General features: G+C 43.1%; 1 protein-coding gene across 1 annotated transcript in view; it reads left to right on the forward strand.

Moving 5' to 3' along the window:
• Positions 1-25000, forward strand: part of QSOX1 (quiescin sulfhydryl oxidase 1) — a 357780-nt gene that overhangs the window by 197022 nt on the left and 135758 nt on the right. The window contains exon 2 of the mRNA XM_086955434.1: positions 9936-10030. Coding sequence (XP_086811560.1) covers positions 9936-10030 — 95 coding nt within the window. The remainder of the gene's footprint in view (positions 1-9935; positions 10031-25000) is intronic.

Raw genomic sequence — 25000 nt, forward strand, 5'->3', positions numbered from 1 at the left:
TGAGAAGAGTCTCGGTAGGCTTACTCCTGCCGAGTGCGATATCTATATAGGCTTTTGCCTGGTCCATAATTGTATTCTAGGAGGAGCCTAGATCAGTGGCAAAACAAAAGCTCCTGCAGTCAAGCGAGGAGGAACCTTCAAGGGCCCCCGGCCAAACCATCTGTTGTTGGGGGCATTCATCTGAAAGCCAATGAATATATGTTAGATATGGGAGACTCGGCCCCCCATCACATTCTACAGAGGGGACCCATTATTTTGCGTTACGCCACTAAACTAGTTGTGCCAGAGCATTTCATTCTATACAGCAGCTGGGGAGAGCCAGTCCAGTGGTGGAAGTCTCCTTCAAGTGCCTATGGTTTGCCATCTTTGCCCAGGAGAAAGTAGGCAAAGCGAAACAAGCATTTGCAATGCAATAGGTCTCGCATTTACGCAAGCTTAAGCTATTGGCATTGTAAATGACAATGCCTTTTGTTTATGTTTTGAAAACCAAAACCTAAATAAAAGGCATTGCCATTTACAATGCCAATAGCTTCAACTTGCGCAATTGCATTGCAAATGCTTGTTCACTATTTGTTTGCAAATCTGTGCATTATGCAGAAGATGCTGGATTATTTAGCAAGTGCAGCAAATATGTAATTTTGCGGAAAGCGCCACAGAAGCAGATTTGCACAATTCTAGTGGCCCTGACAATAAGTAAATACATTAAATTAAATTAAAATAAATTAATTTAACAATTATCTTTACAGGGACATTTTGCCAAGGTGGCGTTTTCCTCGCTGCTCAATTTTTAACGTTGAAATCTATGTGTGGTGGAAGCAGTCACTGTAACAAAAAATTGACCAATTCACGAGTGCATTTGTCCAACTGTCAGAAGTTCAGAGTGAGCCATATCCTTTGTGGCTAAGGAGTTATGACTTCCATTTTTCATAGAAAAAGTTAAATCATACTAGACTGAAATTACACTTTTAGCACGGTAGCCCTGGGTTTGGGAGAACTATGGGCTCAAAACCTAAATTCATGCACTAAGTTAGTGTCTTATATGAAAAGCAGGGCACATTTGGAGTTTATCTTTTGGAGGAAAATTAAATGTGTTTTTGTGTAAATGTTTTAGAAAAAAACCAGACAAATTTCGTGTCCAGACATCACCAGCTTGAAAAAACAGAAGTACCACTAAGGTCACATCAGTCTAGCAATCGCTTCAAGCTATGTTTAATAAAGAATGTATACCTCAGCGAGCTGGCCAACGCTCAAAACCACAGATGTTTGTGACTTCTGTGGAAAATGTAGGAACAGGATGTCCTGCTGCTCGTGCCATTTGTCTTTTAAAGTTGACAGTCTATTCTATATACAATTGATGGCTGGGATCCTGTGGGTATGAAGTGAATAATGAGTGGGTGTAGGGAAACAAAGCAAAACGATGTTTGGCAACTTATATTTTTCAGCATGATGTACAGAAACATAAAAAAGTAAAGGTAAAAGAGGGAAATTGAGCTTGTGTCTTGAAAACCTATGGAGAGTGAGTAAATGTTAATTGTAATGTGAATAAAAGGCCTTTAGGAGCTATCAACACGTAGACTGCATCATACCACTTCGAGCCAAGTTACGTAGCGGCCACGGCTGTAGAAAACTAAATAGCCTGAAAAAACAAAACACTACTTTCAAAGCTCTCTGGCGTCATGATTAAGCGGTTTTGCTCAATCGGCTAGGTCATTGTTTACATTCGGTAATCTATAAATCTGCTTTTCTTGTGAATTCAGTCCAAGAAGCACTAGAATGTAACTTTAAACCCAATGCTGCTCGCGGCAGCCACTGTGTCGCTTTCTCTGAAAGACGTGAATAATGCAGATTGAGCAGGCCTGGCCGCCTTGAGTAGAAGGTGGAACACACTGCACGGCAATGCACAAGTGACCTGTGTCTAACTCCTGCACACCTACATGTCTCGCTCCAGCACCGACCCCCGGGCCTCATACAGTCTGCCAACACAAAAAGGTATGCTCTATTCCCAAAGCGGGCTTGTATCCGCCCAAAGATTTCCTCAGTTTAGAGCACCCATCCTCTTCCCAGAACCCAGTTCAACGCTCATGTAGGCTAGGTTAGCTCGAGGTATTATAATCATAGTCAGGAGCGTAGAGCAGAAATCAAATTTTACTTTTCAAACTAGACGATGCCAATATGAAGGATGGCCGTACGTGCCCATGGCTCCAGGAGTGATCTCCGAGATGTTTAACATACATACTAGAGCATCCTGGGTAATGTAGTCTAAATTCAATGGCTAACTAAAGAACTGATCCCAGCCTAACCCTGAGAAACAGACTGCACAGGGTAGAGGAGAAACCAAATGTTACAAAAGGGCGCCCCTTTGACATGATTCCAGAGCATTACCCGCATTTCAAAAAGAAGACTCATTAGCGCCATTACCAACGTGCTACATTTTAAGTAAAAAAGAAGAAAAAAAAGCGAGACCTATTGCATTGCTGGGCCAGGGTACGGTAAAGTTGCTCACGCTGGGAGGGAGGGGTACAGTAAAGTTTCTCTCAATGGGAGTTTAGGGGTTATAGTAACCTGTGCAAACCTGACCTCCATGCACGACCCTTCCCTGTGAGGCAGACTCAGGCAGCAGTCAGCTGAGCTTCTAATGTCAGTCCCACGGAGGGCGGGGCTGGGGCTGAGAGAGGAGACAGGAAAGAAACTGAGAATCCAGGATTCTCCCGAGGTATAGGCTCTCGGCAAAGACAGGTTACAGATACACACCCGTGGGTGACAGACGTGCAGACAGCCAGAGGAGATGAGGCAGCACATTAGAGTTGTAGAGTCGACACAAGACTAGGCGGAGCTGAAGTGACTGGGGAGGGAAGAGAGAGACTGACCCCCGAGGTGGCTAAAGGTTTCACAAGAGTGTGTGAGGTGCCGGGGGGCTCGGGGCATCACCTCTCTCTGCCGTCACTCAGTTCAGAGTTGGTATCTGTGCACTCTGGAGCTGGATGCCGCCTACCCTGGACAGGCGGGCGTGCAGCAGCTAAGCGCTAGGCTTAAAGTAACAAGCAGCACCAGAGAAATTAAAGGGCGGCTGCAAAAGCTCCAAATAAAGTTACGGTGCAGCTAACTTTGCCTTTCCGCCTCGGGAAGCCCATAAAAAATTAAGAGCGCAACTGTGGGAAAAGGATAAACAAGGTGGAAGAGACTGGGATTAGTGACTTGCCCAGAATCACAGAACAGTGAGCTGACTCCGAGACTGCTGACACCATGCAGAATCCCCGGGAGCTTCTTAGATGATCTGGAGCGGACGGAGAGAGGGTGTTGTGCGGAAACGCCAAGAGCACATCTCCTGTCCGGGCAGGCACGCGAGCAGGAGACAGGGATACAACAAAACATGCCTCCCTTCCAATGAAAATCATGCATTTTGGACCCGCACCTATCAGAAGCATGGGTGGAGCTTCCACCTCGCTTCCGAATCTGACAACGACAATAGATCTCGCAAGCGAGCAGCGCAAGCGCTGCGTCTCTAAGCGAGACCTAAAAATGGCTCCATCTTGATGTAGGGAATTGCTTTGTCCATTTTTCTGGACTCTGTTGTGCACACATCCTAATCTCAAGAGCTCACCTCCTCATCTCATACATTGGGAGCCAGGTGCCCTAAGGGGAGAGTACACATTCCATAGAAGTGCATTTATACCTCACTCATCCGAAGCTTACTTCTGCACATATTTCACTCCTGGAGAGTGAGAGGCTCTTGAGAAGAGTAGACATGCTATAGAAGTGTACCCACTTACTCATCTCGAACTGACTTCATCGTACTTTTCACTGGTTAGGAGCAAAGAGCCCTGGGAGAACCTCAACAGGGGGCTAGAGACCTTGCCGAGGATGTTTAGGATGTAACATTATATGGCCTTTGTAGAACTACAACAAGGAAGCCATGAACATTGTTTTTCAATCTTGCAAAGGTTGCTGAACATTGATCTAGGGGCTGTGCGTTTAGATTGATCTCTCATATGAGGCTATTTGTTTTACATGTACTTGCTATGGTGATGAGGTATTCCATGACCACTCAAAGTATTCTGGGTAGATTCCAAATGACAACAATGCTGACAAGAGGAGATTCGCTAATGGATCGTGAGGGTAGATGGCGGGTCCTCGGAATTGGTAGAAGTCTTATCTAAAAGGCGTACTGTCTATAGACTTAAATCTACTGAAACTGCTTTATTTGACTGGATTGAAGAGATTTCAGGACCATAATCGCACAGACAATCATCAGCACAAAGAGGTCAAGACACTGGCTGACATTGCACTTTACAAATACCTCCTATCACTGTGTTCAGTGATTTATCAGCATTTGGGGGAAGGTTAAACTTTCCACAAGGTGACTTCCTCATAAAACCTAACTTGTTCTCTCTTTTCCTTTTCTCCTGCCTCCCACAATGCCCGAAGTGAATCCTGGATGGTACAAAGTGCGATACAAATAATTAACATAACCAGAACCTTCACATAACTTCTATTCACTTGTCTGTACCTAATACTTGGAAGCGCTTCTTCAGACCTGAAACAAGTCCTAAAGCACCACCATGATTTTAAATCCTCTTTGTGGGTCAGTAGGTAGACTCCAGCAAATAGATATAAAATATGCGAATTGGCTGGAATTCTCTCTTCTTTTTTGGAGGGGCTCTACCACTTTCTGTGAGGCCCACCCATGAGTTATTTATTTATGAGACTTTTTCAAGCGTTGTTGGGAGCTTTGTGTAGAAGAAAAAGTGGGAAGAACAGAAAAGGGCGGTATGTTTTATGCTGGGTTGGGATGTGGCCTGAATAATTACCAGTGGCTGAGAATAATTTAAGCCTTCCATCCATCACTTTTTTGTATACTCTAGTGTGTCATATTTTGCCAAGGCAGGTGAGCAAAAGTTACTTTTCTTACTACTGCTTTGACTTGAGTGTTTATTTAATGCAAGGATGTCTAACCTTGGTCCATGAAGGCTGAATACCTGCAAAATTTGCATGCAACGAATCTAAAAAAGATGCATTGGCTTAGTGAATGCCTATTCAGGAAATGTGTCCTGGAACAGGCCTTCCTAAAGCAGCGTTGGACTCCCCTGGTTTAACAGTTATTTGAACTCAACAGGGAGGAATGGGCCACAGTGACCACCAATGTTTACTGGTAGAGTGATGCTGGAATGAAAAAGCAACGCCTCCCATTAAGACCTAATAGGGCTTTTAGCAGTCGTCTGTCGTATGACTCGCGTGTGGGTGGGCTGAGTAGTCGCTCGGGGGTTCGCGCACAAGGGGGGGGGGAGGGGAGGGGGTAAAAAAGAAAAACTTACCTTACTGGGTCCCACGCCGCCTCAGTTCCTGGCCGGGTCCTGTGCCCGGAGTTTCCTGAAACAGGAAGCATGCATCCTCCCTCCCCTCAGCCAACCAAAGCGCTGCAAAAGCAGCATTGTGATTGGTGCGGACAGCGCGTAGGGAGGAAATTTTCTCTATGTAGGCTGCATGCAGCCTACAAAGAGAAAATATAGAGTGCACATGACTGGTTTGGTCGGCCCCAGAGGGCTGACCAAACAGTCAGGGCCCACAACAGTAAGCAAACCACTCCTCCCAGACCCGCGCACCCGCCAGCCTTCAGCCAGGCATACCCTCCCACCCGCCCCCAAGGAGGCATACTCTGCCTTCTGCTCTCTCGCAGCGCTAGAAGCAGAAACATAAAATGGTATTTAAAATACCATTTTATGTTTCTGCTTCTTGCACTGCGAGAAAGCTGTTGGGCGACGCTCCCCCGCCCTAATGGAGGAGCCGCCCCTGGCTTTTATCTCTTCCACTGCGCTGCCACTGTTTCAACTCTGCTTTGAATGTCTGAGCACAACTGATTGGCATGGTTGCTGGGGTGACAACATTGTAGTGGTGGGGAGGGAGGTAAGTGGGCATCCTGTTTTCCAATCGTCTGCCGCTCTGTCTGGGATTTCTTTCTTATCCCCCTCTCCATTTTATTCTCATCCTTGTTTCCTGTTTACTGCTCCGTTTGGTGTTTACTAGTTGCTTAAGTACTTTGTAAATATAAGCAAACATTGGCTGTGTTTTTTATCTGCCTGCCAGATAAGAGGAATGAAGTTACACCTCTTTGTGTTGGTAACAGGCATACACTTGTAATATTCCACTTGGGCAAGAAGCTAAATAGAGAAACAAGTCTACATCAAACAAATACTGAAATCATGAAATATTTTATTTTGTCCATAAACAAACAAAAACACAAAAATAGAAATTAGTATTTTGTTAGGTTTGTAGCTCTTCAAAATGTCGTATTTCTAAAAGACAAAACAATATACTTCATTACAGCATATCACATTGACCACCCATTGTCCATATTAGATTCTGTTTGATTTACATTTTTGCTACTCCTGCAAATCAAAGCATAGCAACTTAATTGCTAGCCTCCATTTTCAAATACCTTCACTGTTACAGAGCATTTTAAAATTTTATATTTTTACTATTTTATGTATGTATAACTTATTGATCTGCAAATATTCTCTACTTTTCTAAACGGCCATAGACCCCAAAGTACGAATTCTGCACCTTTAAGGACCTACAGACCCCTAGCTAGGATCCGCGGAGCAAATCTTTTTCTGAGAGTAGTAAAAAATAAATATTAACAACCTGTTCTATCCAGTGTTTTCGGCCTGTGTTCACAGCAGCACCTTGACGTTCCGGGTGAGTCTTAGCATTCTGCGTCCAAATCAGCCATCATTTAAGAACCTGTGCTACCCTCCTCTGGTCCTTTCTGCTTCTCAGTCAAAATTAGGTATATTCGTTTTAATTTTTATCTGACAGTTCTTTCCATTGTCATGTCGACACCAATTTTTTAGGTCTCGACTAGCGTGGCTGCGCACATGCGCAGCTCGCTCGGCGAGATTTTATGTTTTAGAGTAGCTTCTGTAACAGGCTTTAAGCCCCGCCCCTCTTTTCCATTGGCCGGTGTCACCATTTATGTTAAACGGAGGCCAGCCATTGGAAAAGAGGTTTGTGTGGTGTAGACTTTTCTCTTTTACAGACGGCCCACTTGGACAGGCTTGTCTGCCTTCCTCCCTTCGTAAAAGGTTTCTTATCTTTATGGGGCCATGTGTTTCAAACACATGGCCCCATAAAGACAAGAAATCGGCGGACCGTGCTTTCTTTACTTGCTATTTGTTTTGGATTCCTCGCACTTTCAGTTTTTTTACTTGCTATTTGTTTTGGATTCCTCACGCTTTTTTTTTTTGTTAAATAATGTGATTACTATACTCCCAAGCACAGCATAGATGATTCCATGTTGGTAAAGTATAAGAGTGAAAATAGTACAACGACTAGCGTGCAATAACAACCAGAGATTCTGATTTATATCCCTCAGTGTCATACAAACAAGTCTAAGGAGCAATAGCTGGTATTCAATACCAAAATCAGATGTGCAGCAGTACAACCATTCAAGTTACCTTGTGTTTCGCTTCACTATTTCTGAGGCTAGTAGTTTTCTGTTCTATGCAGTTAAAGCAGGTCTTTTTTCTCTGTAAATGCTCAGAACTTGAAGTGATTCATTCGTCAGATGACTGACAGTGTGTTTAACCAATGATAAAACAGGTATGTTGCTGGAAAGGAAGAGTTGCCGGCCATCTTTGTAAAGGGTCCACGTCTTGGTAGTGCAGTCGAAAAGCTGGACGTTTGTACGCTTTTATAGTGCGGGACAAACATTCTTCAATATCTAAGAATTTAATAGAACATCAGTGCCTCTTGGAAAATAATATTCGAAACGGTCGCAGAAGTGATTGCCATCTCGGCGGTGTCATGATTTTACTGTACTAACTCCTGCTGAAAGCTCTCTTGTTGTATGCTTGAGTAGCTGTCCAGTCCAGACTTTCACTTTGTGCTCGAGTACTCGTGGTCCAGGGCCGGCTTCAGGAGGAGGGTTTGCTTTTGAAAATATGCTTCTCTGTACAGAGTCATCCACTCCTGAGGATAGCAGTGGGCTGGCGAGAGACTGTGAAGGAAACAAGCTCAACTCTAGCAGTCTGTGTCGACTCTAGTATAATGAGTTGTGTGTGGGGCAGCTGCGAGCACTGCAGACAGAGCTGAAATGTGTCAACCTCTCCTGAGTGCTCTGAGGGGGTCGGAGGGTCAGCTGCACGCCAGGGGCGTAAGGCAAAACTGTGCACGCCCCTCCCCCGGTCTTCCATATTTTACAGATATTCCTTGGACTTGGGCTTGATGGGGGCTTAGTGAAGGGTTGGGCCCTCCTGCACCACAGGGGCCTGTGTTACTCCCCTGCTGCAAGTCCTGCATACTTAGCTGAACTCTCAACTCCATGAATACTCTTGGAGGTGTTTGGGCATGAGAGGTGCTTCTGCAAGCACTGCACACCGAGCTGTGGTGATAAGTAAACTGGGGCCACAGGTTGTGCAATGATTATTGAGGTTGTTGGAGTGGAATGAACAGTAAAGCTGCATCAAGTATGTAAGAAATCTGCGCTTAAAGAGGGTTTAGTATTCACTGTATACTGACAGTTGTGTTAAGAATGAGGCAGGCATGATATATATATATAATCAAGCCAAATATGGTTTTCATTTGTACTGTGGCAGACATGCTAATAAATTCTCTTTGTGTGATGGAGGTCATAGGCGTACATCGTTCCTATATGGAACCTATGCAATGTGGATGTTCACCTATATCGGTAAGGGACTGTAGAAAAAGACGTTGCTGTGAATCGATTGTGGGGGCCTGATCAGTACAGGGTGTGGGATGATGTCTTCTAGCATCAAGGGATCTTCAAACTGGCGGAGCAGCTGAACTTGGCCTCCACACAGCTGGGAAGGCATGGGGGAGTTTAGGTACTGGACTCAATGAACTACTTCCCTTCCCAGTGCTTCTATGAGAAGTGGCAGATGGAGGCTCTGAAAGTACTTGGCCAATATGATTATAGAAGCATCGGGAGGCTGCATACTCTCTTCAGGGGCTAATAAAGTAAGAAAACCACACTGTGCATCATTGGTTGCCCCATTTTACCACTGGATGGCCACACAACACTGACATAAAGGGACAAACTCATTCTGTGAGATGTAACTATCTTTCAGGCTACTTAAAGCGACCTGTGTCTTGTACATGGTTGAGTTCTTCTGATCAATTTACTTGATGAGTGTTTTTGCACTTTGGTGTGACAGAACGTTCACAATTTAGAGGCCAAGCGGTTGTATTCCATAGATCCTCAAAACATTCATCATATACAAGTGTACTGGCATTAGGTTTCGCCTTTAATTAAGTTAAAGCCATTTGCTTTGCTTGACAATACCATTAGCAAAGCAAATGGCTTTAACTTAATTAAAGGCAAGACCTATTGCATTTTCAATTCTTGTTTTTTAATGTTTTTCTTTGAATGTTATGCTTTCCCTTGCCTTTATTCGCTCATGAACTGCGCTCTGACAGTCATTCCCAGCTTCGACAACCAATGGTAGGTGCTCCTATACTGGCATTGTCTCTCAACATGTGCGTTTTTAGTGCCTCCTCCCTACTTTGGTAGCCCACTCCCTGCAGAGCAGGCAAGAATGCACAATTCCCATTGCCAAGGCGAGAACACCCCCACAATCCAGCTGCCGTGATGTTACTTCTTTTGCCATGAAGTCTATGGCGTTGCAGTTAGGCTTACAAAATCTCTTCCATGATTCCATTGCCACCACATATCAATTGACTAACCTTCTCGGTCTGACCTTAACTACTATGATCCTACCCCATCCATTCTCTCTGTGTGAACACCCTATGGCCTGACTGTCATGCTGCCAGAGGCAGCAGCCAGAGGAAGATGTTCGGTTAAGGAAAGTGTCATGGCCCTTGGTGAAGGATGCAGAAATTACACTTTAGCTCAGTTATACTGAACGGTTCCTGGAAGTTGCCCTGGAATTTGTTAATCTGTTTTCTGTTTTTGGTTTCAGACTGGAGGCCGGCTGTGTACCTGGCAGTGCTGGATTGCAATATTCACTCACACGGATGTACCAATTTCGAAGTCACTGCATATCCGACCCTGAAGGTAAGGATGACATTAACGAAATGCTTGGAGGGTTGGCAGAGGTGGAGCAGGGAATCAATTAGAACAGAGAGGAAACCTGCCAACATATTTAAATAAGGTCCTACAAAAGGATCCTAAAATGCAAACATAGGCATAGGAGCAACCAGAAGGGGAGTCAAACAATCAGATCTAAAGATACATTTAATTATTTTTATTGTTTTTTCAAAATTCAAAATTTAATTCAAGGACATACAAAATTGATATCAAGCCATGACATGGTCATTTTCATTAAAGCAAAACAACAGTTTTCAACATATTAGGTCCCACATACACCGTTCAAATCTCACAATCATACCAACACACATTCCATCCTTAACCAAACATCATACATCAAACGCACAAATAATCACAATGGTACATATGCGCCCCAAGATGGAACAATGACAAGATAGAAATAAATCATCAAACAGAGCTGTGGGGGCGGAGGAGGAAAAGGGGATTGAAGATGGAAAAACAATCCTACCGCCCCACCCGAACAACGCCAACGTGCGTTTCGGTGTAAGGCACCCAGCCGGGGCTACACCTTCGTCAGGGCGATGATGTACAGCGGAGTATGGGACAGTAAATCTGTAGATAAAAAATATATATGTATATATGTACAGATGGGCACAATACAAATTCATTAACATCCCCTATAGTTATTCTCAATATGGTATATAAAATAACTCCAATAGGTGCTCCAAGCCATAGATCAGGGTAGACCTAATAATATCCAAATCTCAAACATAAAAAAGTAGCCTGAGAAAGCAAATTACAAACACTCATTCCATCAGAAACTGTTCAAGTCCAGAGTCCACTGCGAGAAAACAGATCTGAACTGTCTTATCATCCCAGAAAGATTTAGTGCCATGAGTCCTATTCCGTGGCTTGTGACAATAAAGTGACAGAGGGATATAAAAGTGAACAGGTAAGATCAGAATGTGTTAGAAAATAGTGAGACCAACAGATAAGACCATAGCCCATAGATATCAAGGAAAAATAAAAACGAATATACAGGGAGGTGATTCCTACCCGAAATTACAGATCTGGAGGAAGTCACTGATCCAGGGGCCAAACAAACCCCAACCGAAAGAGAAGCTGGATCCTACAGGGCAAAGTCGGTTTACATGGGGCAGTAAACCCCTTGCAGCGTGCTAAAACCTAATAGACATGGTACAGCGAACAATTAAATCCAATTAGGGATTTCAGAGGAAATTAAAAAGGGTGGAAATTTAACAGGATCCCTAAAGGGAGCTGAATCAGCTTACAAGCAGGGAGAGGCAAGACTTACCGATATTACTTTAACAATTATCCTCGAGAGATGGCGGTGTCCGTCTATGGCAGGGCCCACTCAGAGCCAAAGAAAGAATTTCCAGGAGGATAGTAAATCGTCGGTATGCACTAATTATTGATGGAGCCCAGGGTCCTTCAAGTGCGGCAAATAATTAATCTAGGAAAACAAAAAGATAAATAAGATAGCGCTAGATTGAAGTTGTGGCGTGCTAAAAGGCTTCCACGCCCTATCGCGTAAGATAACCCATGCTGTGTATTCTCTAATCTAACATAACCCAGTGTGTCGAGAAGAGCGAACACAACTCGCTGACTGGCTCATAGATCCTAGCAGGGCACAAGTGTTAAAGGAAGTGCCAAGGGATAACAATTAAAAGTCTAATTTCTCCGTTCCCTAATGGGTCGTGCGGCCATTCATAAAACTAAAAAGGACCGGCAGATCCATAAGGTGCGTACTATATATAATGCACAAGCTGCTCAAGAAACAGAGAAGAGAAACTATAGCAGCAAAAGGGCGGCCTCCGTGAGCAGCACATACACCAGGCCCGCGAGCTCGGCGATAGAAGCAACCTACGATGGACATTATGGGTTAACAAGGGCATAATTCTTACCCGATAGTATGGGTGCTCAGTGGGAGCATATACTCAGACGCCGGCCTGCCAGAGAGCCCAGGTGCGCAAAATGGAATAGCTAAGTCGATGTAGCACAAGGACGCGGGGTACGCAAGCCTACCTGGGTTAAATGGCCAAGGATATGTAGGTCCGGTCCGTCAAAAGGGAAACGCCGACTTGTTCACAGGCAAGTCGCTAACTAACGGAGTTCAGCCCGCGTCCACTTTTTAAACGCAGGGCTTGGCTGCAAAAACAAATCAGGGTGCCACCGAGCGTGCACAGAAATGAAGAAAGGACTAACGCAAAGCTCCTAGTGAATCTATTACTTAGGGGCCATCTTAGAACAGAAAATACACTTGGAAGATACGATAAAAAAAGCGATAAACAAACAATCCAAGCGGACTCCGAAGATATCATATACACTAAAGGTCCCAGGCTCATAGACAGCGAATATCGGGAAATAATTACAAACCTGGGCAAACATATAGAGTATCCATGTAGGGGGCAGATAACTTGGCATCTTCAATAAATAGAGACAACAGGTCAGGAACATCGAGATTCTGGTGAGCATAAAAGCTAGTCTACTTAAGCAAAATAATTAACCAGGGGGAGTCCAACAGGGACCTCACAAAAAAGGTCTTAGACATACATAGTGACAAACATAAAAACAGGGACATAGGGCGGCAGGTTGATCTCCAGCCGGAGATCCATGCTAAACAATAGCATTGGCCCAAGGACAGTCTTCATTTAATCCTTTTTTAACTGATTCAGATTAAAAATCCAAACAACTTCTCTTCTTTTGCGGATGGAGGTGGGATCTGCTCCGGCCGTCCCTGGACCTTTTCCAGAATGAACCATTTAAGGCCTTCTTCAGTATGTTTAGCCTCCTGCCAATGTGTCACAATGTGGGCAGAGGTCCTCCAGTTACGAACGTTAGACTTGTGTTCACCTATCCTGAAACGGCATTCTCGTCCTGTTTCACCCACATACGGTAGGTTACATGGCATAGGATTGTATATATCACATTGGACGTGCGGCAGTTAGTCATTTTCCTACTGTGTGCCATAGAAATGGTGCGTTCACTCATTATGATCATGTCTCCGATCAACGCATTGGGACACGCCTGGCCATTACCGCATCAGTGGTTACCATAAATAGGGTTCAAACCTCCAATCACGGTTTGTTGAGATGCGGAGGGTTCCAATAGCTTACCCTTGACCAAATAATTCTTCAGATTTTTGTTTCTCCTGAAGGCAAAAATGGGTTTCGGGAGATGTTCTTTATTGTTGCCCAGATTCAGGAGATGCCAACATGAGTTGATGGTCTGCCTGAATTTATGGTCCAGATTGTAATGGCGAGTGAGACACACCAATTTGTCCTGGGGCTCCCTCTCCCTGGGCAGGACCATCGATTCCCGGTTGAAATATCTGGCCCGTTTGAATTATTCTTTGATCAATTTGGAAGGATAGCCACGATATGCCAATTTTTCTTTTAGGATGTCTGCTTGGGCTAGAAAGTCTTTGATGTCCGAGCAGTTCCTCCGGATCCGGAGAAACTGGCTAAAAGGGATGCTGTCCCTTTGACAGCGAGGGTGGAAGCTGCCGTACTGCAATAAAGTGTTCCTTGCAGTAGGTTTGGTAAAGAGGGACACCGCTATCTCGTTCTCTTGATGCTCTATCCAGATATTGAGAAACTCAATCCTGATGTTAATAGCATGAGCAATACATTTTAAATTACTGTCTGCAGAGTTAACCCACAAGATGAATCATTGAGGAATCATGGTCTCCCTTCCATATAAAGAAAATGTTGTCGATAAACCGAGACCAAGCTCGAACATTTTCATGGAAGGGGGCCATTTCATTGTAGATGTAAATTTTTTTAAAGTGCCCCATGTATAGACAAGCTATACTTGGGGCACAGCTGGCCCCCCTTCTGTTTAAAGAATTCATTGTTGAACTCGAAATAATTCTCATGCAACACCACTTCAAGGCATTGCACAATAAAGGGAGCATTACTGATATCGGGTTTAGATAGAACTTCCTTGATGACTCTCAGGGTTCCACTCTGCGGAATGTTCGTATATAACGATTCCAGATCTAACATAACTAGAAGTTCCCTGTCATCCAAGTAGGGGGTTCCTTCAATTTTGGCTATGAAATGGCAATTATCCTTCACATAGGATTCCAGATCATTGACCAACGGTTTCAGAAAGTGATCGATGTATTTAGACAGGGGCTCCGTGGCTGAGACAATGGTGGATACAATGGGCCTCAGCGGTGGATCAGAAATGTTTTTATGGGTTTTTGGGACCCCATAAATAATGGGCATCCAAGTAAAACTTTGGGTTAAATATTCTGCTTCCTTCTCGCATATATAGCCCATGTCTACAGCCTGCTCAACTAGTGACAAGATGAGTCGTTTTAATGCAATTTCAGAGTTCCTAACAATCTTCTTGTAATGTTCAGGAGAGGAAAGGAGCAAGTTCATTTTCTCTACATACGTCGAGGTGTCAAAGATTACAATCCCCCCACCCTTATCATAGGGCTTAATCGTGAGATGTTTGTCATCCTTCATAGATTTGAGAAGGATTTCTTCATGTCTGGAAGATTGGAGGGAGGTATAGGTACATATTTGATTAACTTTTCAATCTTCATGGTGACTGCTTTTTCAAAGATACCCACCTCAGGACCAATGACATCAAGGGAGGGGGTGAAGATAGACGGGGGCTTCATGCCCGATCGGTTCTCTATCGTCTCAGGCATGGGCCTATTAAGAAAAAATTTCTTGAGTCTGATTTTTTCGGAAAAAGAGATGTAAGTCTTTAATAAATTCAAATTTATTAAAATTAGTAGTGGGGACAAATGATAAACCTCTGGATAAAAGACAAACGGGTCCCGGGTCCATATCTTTGTTAGATAGATTGAACACTGGTGTACCTTTTATGTTCTCCAGTATTGTTGGTGTCTCGTTTGGATATTTGAATTGATAACAAAGTTTATTTCGACAATCGTCTATAAACCATACATAGAACAATGGATATACATCTGGGGCTGGTCCGGTCAAATGATGTGGTATTTCTGGCCAGATAGAAGGCGGAGATGGTAGAGGAGAGACTGGTTTGAGAATGGGAAACTAGAGGGTCATGGTTGGGGAGTAAATTGATAAAGGACTGGATTGTGTTGGGTCCCTAGAAGGGACATAAGAAAAAGCAAACACAGGGAGAAGAATGGGTAGTGTGCGTTGAGGGGTGCAGAGAGCGAGAGGAGGCAAAAGGGTGCTGTATTGGAGGGAGTATGAGAAAGCCGATAAGGTTAGCGTAAGCCCCAATGAGGTGATGGAAAGGCATGGCTGGTCTTGGACAGGCAGATGGCTAAGTGAATTCAGGGCTGAAGATATTTCAGAACAGGGTGAAAAATGGGGCTGGCAAGTTTTGTAGTGGGCATTGAGAGAGGGCAGGTAAGTATTGCAACTTTTATGGTGTTGCAGCCATGGGTCCATGGGCTTATGAGTACATGATAGTTGTGATTTGTGAATATAGTGTCGAATGGAATATATACTCCGGCAGCTTCCTTTGGCGTGTGCTGTAAGGAGTTAGAATTATTTCTCCGAGACTGTCTTTTCAGCGGCGGTTCCTCCATTAGGGCAGAGGAGCATTGCCCCACCTCATGCTGCGAGTGCAGTAAACATGAAAAATAAAAGGAATTTATTATCATTTTATTTTTTCTTCTGGTAGTTGAGCTGACTCTGAGAGTGGGGCGATTGTTACAGATTGGCAGCAGCAGTGAGGGGTGGTGGGCACTTCAGTTTAAAGTGTGCATGCCACTTTGATCAGCTGTCTTGCAACAGCCGTAAACGAACAATGGTTCTGTCACTATCTCTCACGGAAAACGTTCATAATCAAATCAAGCCCCCTATAATGGGCTACCCATTCAATGTGACATACAATATAAATTCCAAACGTTGGTTATCAATTCCAAAGAAAGATTCTCCCAAATATTTCTGATAGTAAAAAATGTTTTTGTATTAAAGTTATAGCGTATACACACACACATACAAAAAATATATATACAATATACGGATGGTAACATATAAGGTGGTAACATATATAAATCACATCACATTACAAACATTTACAATATAAACATTACACAAATATACAAGTCCCATCACATTACAATACACAAATAATAATGATAACATATAACATTAACTTATTCATATCACGTCCTATTCCTAATTACTGATCACATGTCAAAATATCACAGTTGAATTTTACAATCGCCTATTTGACACTGGCTAAGACGTTTGATAAACACGTCGACGTTTTGACCCCTTCTTATCTCGCATAAACTTGGTATGTCAATCTGGGGTCTTCATCAGGACTAAACAAAAGTGTGTGCAACCTTTACAAAGTGATCAAAACACATCTATATTAGAATCAGGATTCCTATTTCTCTGGGAGAACACTCTTCTATATTGGACTACAGGTTCAGTGCTCACCGTTATAAATCGATGTAGCGTCTTGGATAACCAATATATCAAATGCTGGTTCTCATAAATGAACTCCAACTTCATTGACCTTAAGTATCATAAATAAGAATGAACGCCGTACCCTTGGTTAATCTGGTATCTTATACTCCTTAGCTGAATACATGATCTAAGGGGAGTGCGCTAAACTCACCTTTTTTTGGTATTTTATCTAAGGTCCAAATCACAAAACCAGGGCACAATCGGTTCATCAATCTCAGTGAATATCACTCTGTGCAAAACGGTCTGTGGAGGAATGAAAAAGTATCCATTAAATCTATGGCCGTAGTCATATTATAAACTGACTTCTGTACCCAAAGTAAATTATTTAACAACCCAGACATACCTCCTTGGATGTCTGTATATCCACACCCTTTACACTCCTATAGAACCATCCTGGGTAAATTCTTACTCCAAAATAGAGTCTCAGTCTGGCTTCTTTAATTCTACAGCACAGGGGAAGAGCAAAATGAGGGAGGATAGACCATCATTACCACGTTGCGCGTATGTACACATAACTGTGTCTTTACCATTATTTCGGGCTCAGTTTACCCAAAGCAAGCGTGGTACTAACCCCAGCACAGTTAAAGTCCGAAACACCAGTTGGACTGATCGGGCGCGTAAATGCTACCTCCACGAGCTGATAAAAAAACGAAAAGCAACGTCACGCCTTGTGCTTCCAATAAATTAAAATCCTGTGCTCACAATGTAAATCCAAATCCAGGACAGTGGATTTCTCCTTCAGATGTTCAACCGCCGTCTTGGACGCCGCCGAAGGTGTGTGCATTGGAGTCTATTTCTCTGACTCCATTAGTCATTACTTCCGCATGATGCAGACGGCGTGAGCAACGTCTCCGTACGTCCGGTCGTCATGATAGCACGTACACAGAAATGGCTCAGCCGAGACCATGACCATGTAAAAGCTACTTCGTGAACCAAAATTGGAAGTTTTGTGTAAATCCTGTCTGCAAATGAAATAAAGATATGTCTATCGGGGTCAATCGCTCCAATTCCATTAATAATTACTTATACATGACACCGATGACGTAGACGACGTCTCCATACTTCCCAGTCATCATGGTAACCCATCCACAAACTTAACCATATATAAGTTGCTCCCTTGCCAAAAGTATTAAGATATTGTAAAACCTGGCTAAGACTGAACTCACTTTCAGAAGCAAGATTTCTCAAAGCCGATCCAGATCACATATACCCTATTGAGACAAAAACCAGGTCAGACCTAATACGTGTGACACGTCGTCCATATCTCTATTTCCACGGACGCAGGCAACGCCTTGCAGCGTCTACGTGCGACTTGCCCGTCATGGAAACCAATGCACAAATTAAATAATGCGAAATGACCCTAATCGCGTGTGAGGCGAACAAGTGTATTCTTCTTCTATTCAAATCTTATCTTGCACAATCTTTAACTACTAGCCAGAGGGATAAACAAAGAAACCACACAGCTGGCTTCTATTTTCAATCTTTTACAATCATCTCAGTAAGGTGCGTTCGGACCACTTAAATTCCAAGTACTAATGCTAAAATTAAAAACCAAAATGAGGGCAGACAGATGCCACATTCATTGGCATTCCTTCATGGACCCACGCTTTCTCCTCAGGCTGAAACCCTTTACACGGCCATACTAAGGACGTGCTTCGTCACAAATGGCAAGAGGGCTGTTAATTCAACTCTGATATTCGTAAAGACCACACAAGAGCATGGATACAATGTGAATCTGGATATCATTTGGTCTATTGTCTAAAATTCACAACTGGATTTTCTGCCAACTTAAATATATCACATGATTTCGACAGGGTAGACATTGTAACAAAGTATATGTGCGATTGATTTGATCCCCAGTATATTTCGAACCGTACCCCAAACAATTTCATCATAGTAATCCAAGTACAGATCAGCACACATTTTAATCATCAGGTAACAGGCTTCGTGCTCCTTTGAGAAAGCAAACGCAGCATAGTAATGACTTGTGTGGCCAAATGAGCACCACAACATTGTAGTCTTGAATTTTCCTTCATGGAAGTATTCAGATTTACCTACGTCTAAAGAAAACAGGCACTTAACCGGTATTCAAAAATGTTATCTGCCTAGAGATTTCCACTTGTTCATTCAGACCTAGAAGCGCTGAGTCAAGAAAATATATCCATTTACATTCTCGCAGGCTCATTACTGACGATATAGAGCAACCTCTAAGATTGGGTAAAATTTTCTCTAAGAGCCACCATCTTAAACTGTCATAGGGATGATTATTTTCCCCAAAGTGCTCAACCAGTGGGTCCCCTTGCGTTTTGCATCGAATCCTCGAGCAATGTTGTAGTATACGAACCTTTACTTTTTGCCTTGTCTGACCCACATATACCATCTCGCATGGGCACTTGATAATAAATATAACATCAGTAGAGTCACAATTTGTATAATGTTTTAGAATATACCTTTTCTGGTGATACATGAATTCTTTTTGTTCAATTGCCAATTCACAGGCCTTGCACGTACTACACTTATAGTGACCCTGTAAAGGAGGTAGCATCAATTGTGATTGTAAATCAGGTTGAGTCGAGGTCTTTAAAAACAAACTTACAACTTGATCTTTTGTATTGCAGCCCCTTTTAAGGGCAAAAAGTTAATTAGTTCACAAATTGTCAGTTATCAAAGACCAGTTCTTTTTGATGATCTTTTTGATATCATTACTCCTGTCGCTGAAAGTTGAGACACAAACAATCCTTTCATTCTTTATACTTTTATTAGGATTGATCTCCAAAAGTGTCTCCCTGTGGCAATACCACACTCTTTTCCCCGATCTCCTAAGGAGACCCCGTGGATATCCTCGTTCTCTAAGTCTCACAATCAGATCATCAGATTCCCGGCAAAAATCAGTTCTGTGGGAGCAATTCCTATGCAATCTGAGAAACTGCCCGTAGGGAAGATTGTCTCTCAGATTGCATGGATGATGGCTTTCATATCCCAACAGGGTATTCCGTTCTAGAGGTTTTCTATAGAGTGTTGTGTAAAGTTTTCTTTCCTTGTGTTTGATAGTCAGATCTAAAAAATCAATTTGATCCGAATTGTATTTCATCGTGAATTTAATATCTCTAGATCTTTCATTGAGCCAGTTACAGAATTGTTCAACGGTTGCAGAGTCACCTTTCTAGACCAGGATGACAACCTCGATATACCTCTTCCACAGCACAATATTGGCTGTGAAAGGGTTATCGATGCCATAAATGAATCTGGCTCATATTCATCCATGAGGAGATTAGCTATATCTGGGGCAAATTCTGCCCCCATAGCTACTCCCTTAGTATGGTAAAAAAATTGTTTCGAAAAGCAAACATTTGTATTCATCACTTTTTCTAATAGCTCTGTAATAAAGTCAGTTAGCACAGAATGTTGTCTTTCTCTACAATCCAACACCTTCCTAGTTACATCCAATGCTTCTCTCTGCGGTATGCTGGTATATAAAGAAGACACATCCATGGTTAATAACGGATATGTGCTTCAAAGAAATGGAAAATCCTCTACCCAGTTGATCATCTCCATGATGACTCTTATGAATGACCTCGTTTTAGAGACCCAAGGTTGTAAGAAAATATCGGTGTAACGGCACAATGGTTCAAGAATCGAACCGCACCCGGACACGATTGGCCAGCCAGGTGGTTTATCCTGATTCAGGTACACTTTAGGTAAATTGTATATGGTAGGGATACGGGGTTTCCTTTGGTTCAGATATCCAAATTCATGGTCACTCAGATAACCTACATCTAGACCTTTTTTATTTAGCTGGTGAATACGTTTTGTCATCATTTTTGTTGGATCACCCGGGATCCTTCGGTAGTTCTCCGCAACATCAAGTTGGGACAAGATCTCAAAGACCTGTCATCCTTATTCTGAATCACAATTGAACCGCCTTTATCGGCTGGGTTGAGCACCACCTCATCGTTTTTTTTAAGGCCAACAGGCTAGTCCTTTACTCTTTTGACATATATTGTGCTTTATACTTAGGAGTTTCAAACAACCTTAAGACATCTCTAAGTACCACCTGCTCAAAGGCTATAATCTTATGAGATATCTGGTGTGTTGGTGGAATGAATGTCGAGGGGGTCCTCAATGGTGTGGCCGGAATTCTCTTTTTATATGGAGGATTAGGGTTCTTGTAAAAAAAAGTGTATCAGGCGTACCTTTCTAAAGAATCGGTGGAGTTCAATCTTAGTTTCAAAACTGCTACATGGAGCAGTTGGTACAAAACTAAGGCCCTTAGATAGGACCGATATTTCAGTAAGTTGATGTTTGGAGAGATTAATAATCGGGTTACTGCTTTCACATACTCCACTTCTCACGGGTATCAATCCCTGTGTTAAGGGCATATTTGGAAGGGTACATGGTTCAACTTACTGCTACTGAAATATGATTCCTATCTAAGGGCCTTAGTTTTGTACCAACTGCTCCATGTAGCAGTTTTGAAACTAAGATTGAACTCCGTCGACGTGTTTATCAAACGTCTTAGCCAGTGTCAAATAGGCAACTGTACAATTCAACTGTGATATTTTGACACATGATCAGTAATTAGGAATAGGACGTGATATGAATAAGTTAATGTTAGATGTTATCATTATTATTTGTGTGTAATGTGATGTGACTTGTATATTTATGTAATGTTTATATTGTAAATGTTTGTAATGTGATGTCATTTATATATGTCACCACCTGTATATTGTATATATTATTTTTGTATGTGTGTGTATACACTATAACTTTAATATACATTTTTTTTTTACTATCAGCAATCTTTGGGAGAATCTTTCTTTGGAATTGATAACCAACTTTTGGAATTTATATAGTTTGTCACATTGAATGGGTAGCCCATTATAGGGGGCTTGATTTGATTATCAACTTTTTCCTTGAGAGATAGTAGCAGAACCATTGTTCGTTTACTGTAGTACTCCCCAGGTTCTGTACTTAACTGGGTAATCCTATTGTTACTAATGGTCTTGCAACAGCCAGCCTGACCTGCACTTTAAAACTCTCCAACCGGAGCTGTGTTGGACAGCTTAGTGGAGAGCAGGCAAAGCCCCCAAGTGCCTAAATGCGCATTGAGCAAGCCCTCTCCAACCAATCCTGGTGCTTCTGTCATGCTGATTAATATTACTATCATCATGAGAAGAGTGTTTGGATTGGATAAGGGAGTTGATTCTGAGAGCCTGCGCTGAGAGCTACAGACTGCTGAGTCAAAGAGAAACATTGAGGCAGTGAGTAAGTACACTTAAGTTTTTCTTTAAATTAATTTTGACTCTCTGACAGGCAAAGAGGGAAACTCGCACTGTCTCTTCTCCGGGGGGCTCATTCGTGGCCCATGTAGACACTGTTTAAAATGGTCCACGATTGGGAACTTTTATGTTGAGTTTAATGGCACTGCTGCCTTTTATCAGTGGCTGGTAGTGGGTCAGAATAATCGCCACACCGATTTAATTTAGCAGTAGCCATCTCTGGTCTTAAAGTCAATCAACAATGTTTAAAAGCATAAGAGAGGGTAGAGGCCTCACACATGACAGGATCTCAGGAAGGAGTAGTAATGGGCGCATCACTGATGAACAAACAGTGTACAGGCATGATTGTAGTTGTGTATAAAAATATAATGAGAAGATGGGAAGGAGGCTGAATCCTATAATGAGCCCCAAAAGGGATAGTGATTAAGGTTTTTACCACATGAGAATATTGTGACGGGTTGAAGTGGACGGGGTTGTATCTCAATGCTCCTCAGTAGCCGCTATCACTGTATCATTAAGGTAAGCAAATATAGGGAAGTATATACTTTCGGTCTCGACTTCACTCCTGTAATGCTTCTGGCAATGGACTCTTGTGTAAGGGGCATACTTCGAAGGGTCAAGATAATAGCTTTTCTGCACCAGCATCTCAAGATGGGTTAGAGAGGGCTCCTGCTGTCCATGAGGATACGAGGAGAAAATAGCGAACTGTCTGTTTGCATGTGCCAATATGGGCATATCAGGAGAGGAAGAAATCAAATAGTTCCCATTTGAGAACAAACAACAAACGGGTTGAAGGAATGCCTGACTTAATTTTTAATGCAGTTAAATGCAGATTGCTACCTCATATATGAAACTACTATTCCCCTACCTGTATTTTAAACTTTTGTAATGCACTGACTCCGATTGCTACCTCATACATGAAAGAATGTCTGCTTATTATTGCAGTATTATAATTCTACCTATATTTTGAACAGTTTTAATGCAGATTGCTACCTCATATATGAAACTACTATTCCCCTATCTGTATTTTAAACTTTTGTAATGCACTGCCTTTGATTGCTACCTCATACAGGAAAGAATGTCTGCCTATTATTGCAGCAGTATAATCCTACCTATATGCTGAACATTTGTAATGCAGATTACTACCTCATATATGAATGAATCTCTACCTATTATTGCAGTATTATAATTATACCTATATTCTGAACATAATAACGCTCAGAGTGCTACCCCATTTATGTTATTTACTAACTAATGTCACCTTAGATTCTTTGATTCAGATTTTTTGACTCATATACTGTATTGTGTACATTTCCGTTTTTTGTAAACTTGCACATTTCTCACTTTTCTTCACTGTCAATGTACCGAGAACTACCTCAAATTGCATAACTAGTATTAATATTGCTCGATATGCACCGTTTGACACCATTCATATTTTTATATGCTTGTATATTTCGCTACATTTTGTAAGCTGTACCGTCCGCTACCTCATATTTCTTCATTCATTAGTGTACACTGTGTAATCTACACCCATTCACACTGTTTATTTTTGGCTGGCACAGGTTGCTACCTCTTTATCTTGATTATTTTGACTATCTTGTTACTCACTAGTGGCATTTGTGTACCACGTAGTTTACTGTCGGTACAGTGCTTTACTCAGATTGCTACCCCTATATGTTAGCTATTTTTGTCACTCACTAAGGTCACTTGTGTACCATGTAACCTACTGTCTGCAGTGTTCTTTGCGCAAGTGTTGCACTATCATCTACCCTCCCACACCCACCTTACCGCCACACTCACCTACACATATACCGCCATCCCAGCATGGAGCCCATCGGCAAGCACACATTTAAAATCAACTACCCATCCGCACTCACCAAAAAAGCCGCTAAACGCTTTAAACACAACTTCCTGAGGTCTCACCCTGAAATCCCCTTTGTCGACACCTACTTCTCACCAGTCAATGGATCCCTTAACATCGACATCATCTTCCACACCTCTCGCAGAGCTCAATGCAGAAAAATGTTCCTCACACTACTCACTGTCTCCACCACCAGGAAATCCGCTCACTGCTTAACTCTCTCCATCACACCTTCCCAACTCTTCCTAGGCAAAACCACTATTACTATCTACAATAACGGGATTGTCCTAATTCAATCCACAGACAGGAACCTGGAACTACTAGACAACCTGTTCCCAACTTTCAAAGAGAACCTTTCCAACCATCGGACCCCCACTCACATCCCCTCCAGTTTTATCACCCTAGACCTCACAGCCCCCACCGACAACTCTTCTTACCTAGCTCAGCACCAGAACGACATACACCTCACCCCCTCCCCCAACACAACAGTCACTCACCCACCTGCTGCAACCACCCCACACTCCGCAATCACAGACATAAATAACCTCCCATCACACATCAGCCGTCCCCACACTCCCACCCCGGTGACACCCACTCATAATACTCCCGCCCATCCTCTCCCCCCTGACACCATAGACCCCGCCCACAACCTCTCTAACCTAGTTCAGCACCAGATCGACACACATAGCGACAAATCCCACACCCCGTCCCCCCCTCTCTCAGCCCCCACTTCCACACGCTAACTAACCATACAGAGCACACCACATCTACTGTCGTAACTCCCCCGCCCCACGACAGGACCATCTCCAACATCAACTCCCCCCCCACTCTCAGCCCTCACTTCCCTTCAGGCTCCCCTCTCACCACCATCATACACTCCACCTCCACCCCGCTCTCTCCGCCTGCCATGAATCCCCGCCTCCACGCCTCCAATCTCCTCCATACTTCATCCACTCCCATCGCCCCCTTACCCTCTCTCCCTAACACCAACCCGCACGACGACAACACGGAGCCCTGCATGAACACTAACCCTCCCCCCCCACCCGCACGCTAAGTCCCAGGTCAGCCACCCAACCATGACTTCCACCCCCAGCACTAATACTCACCCCACGCTAGACAAGATTATGTCCTTCCTCCTACAACTCAACGAAGAAATTCACACCATCAAGGAAGACATGCACATCATCAAAGAGCTGCTCACCACACCCCCTAGACTCGCCTCACTCACCACCACCTCCCCTCTCAACCTGCTCCCCTCCCGTCCCGACGACGCTCCTAAGCCATGTCCCTCGCACCGGACCGCGATCCATGCCCACAATCACAACATTATAGTAAATAGAGTGAGCAACCCAATAAACCTTTGGGGGCTTGGGTAAAAACG

The sequence above is a fragment of the Lissotriton vulgaris genome, chromosome 1_1, assembly GCF_964263255.1.
Source record: "Lissotriton vulgaris chromosome 1_1, aLisVul1.2, whole genome shotgun sequence".
Taxonomy (NCBI): Eukaryota; Metazoa; Chordata; class Amphibia; order Caudata; family Salamandridae; genus Lissotriton; species Lissotriton vulgaris.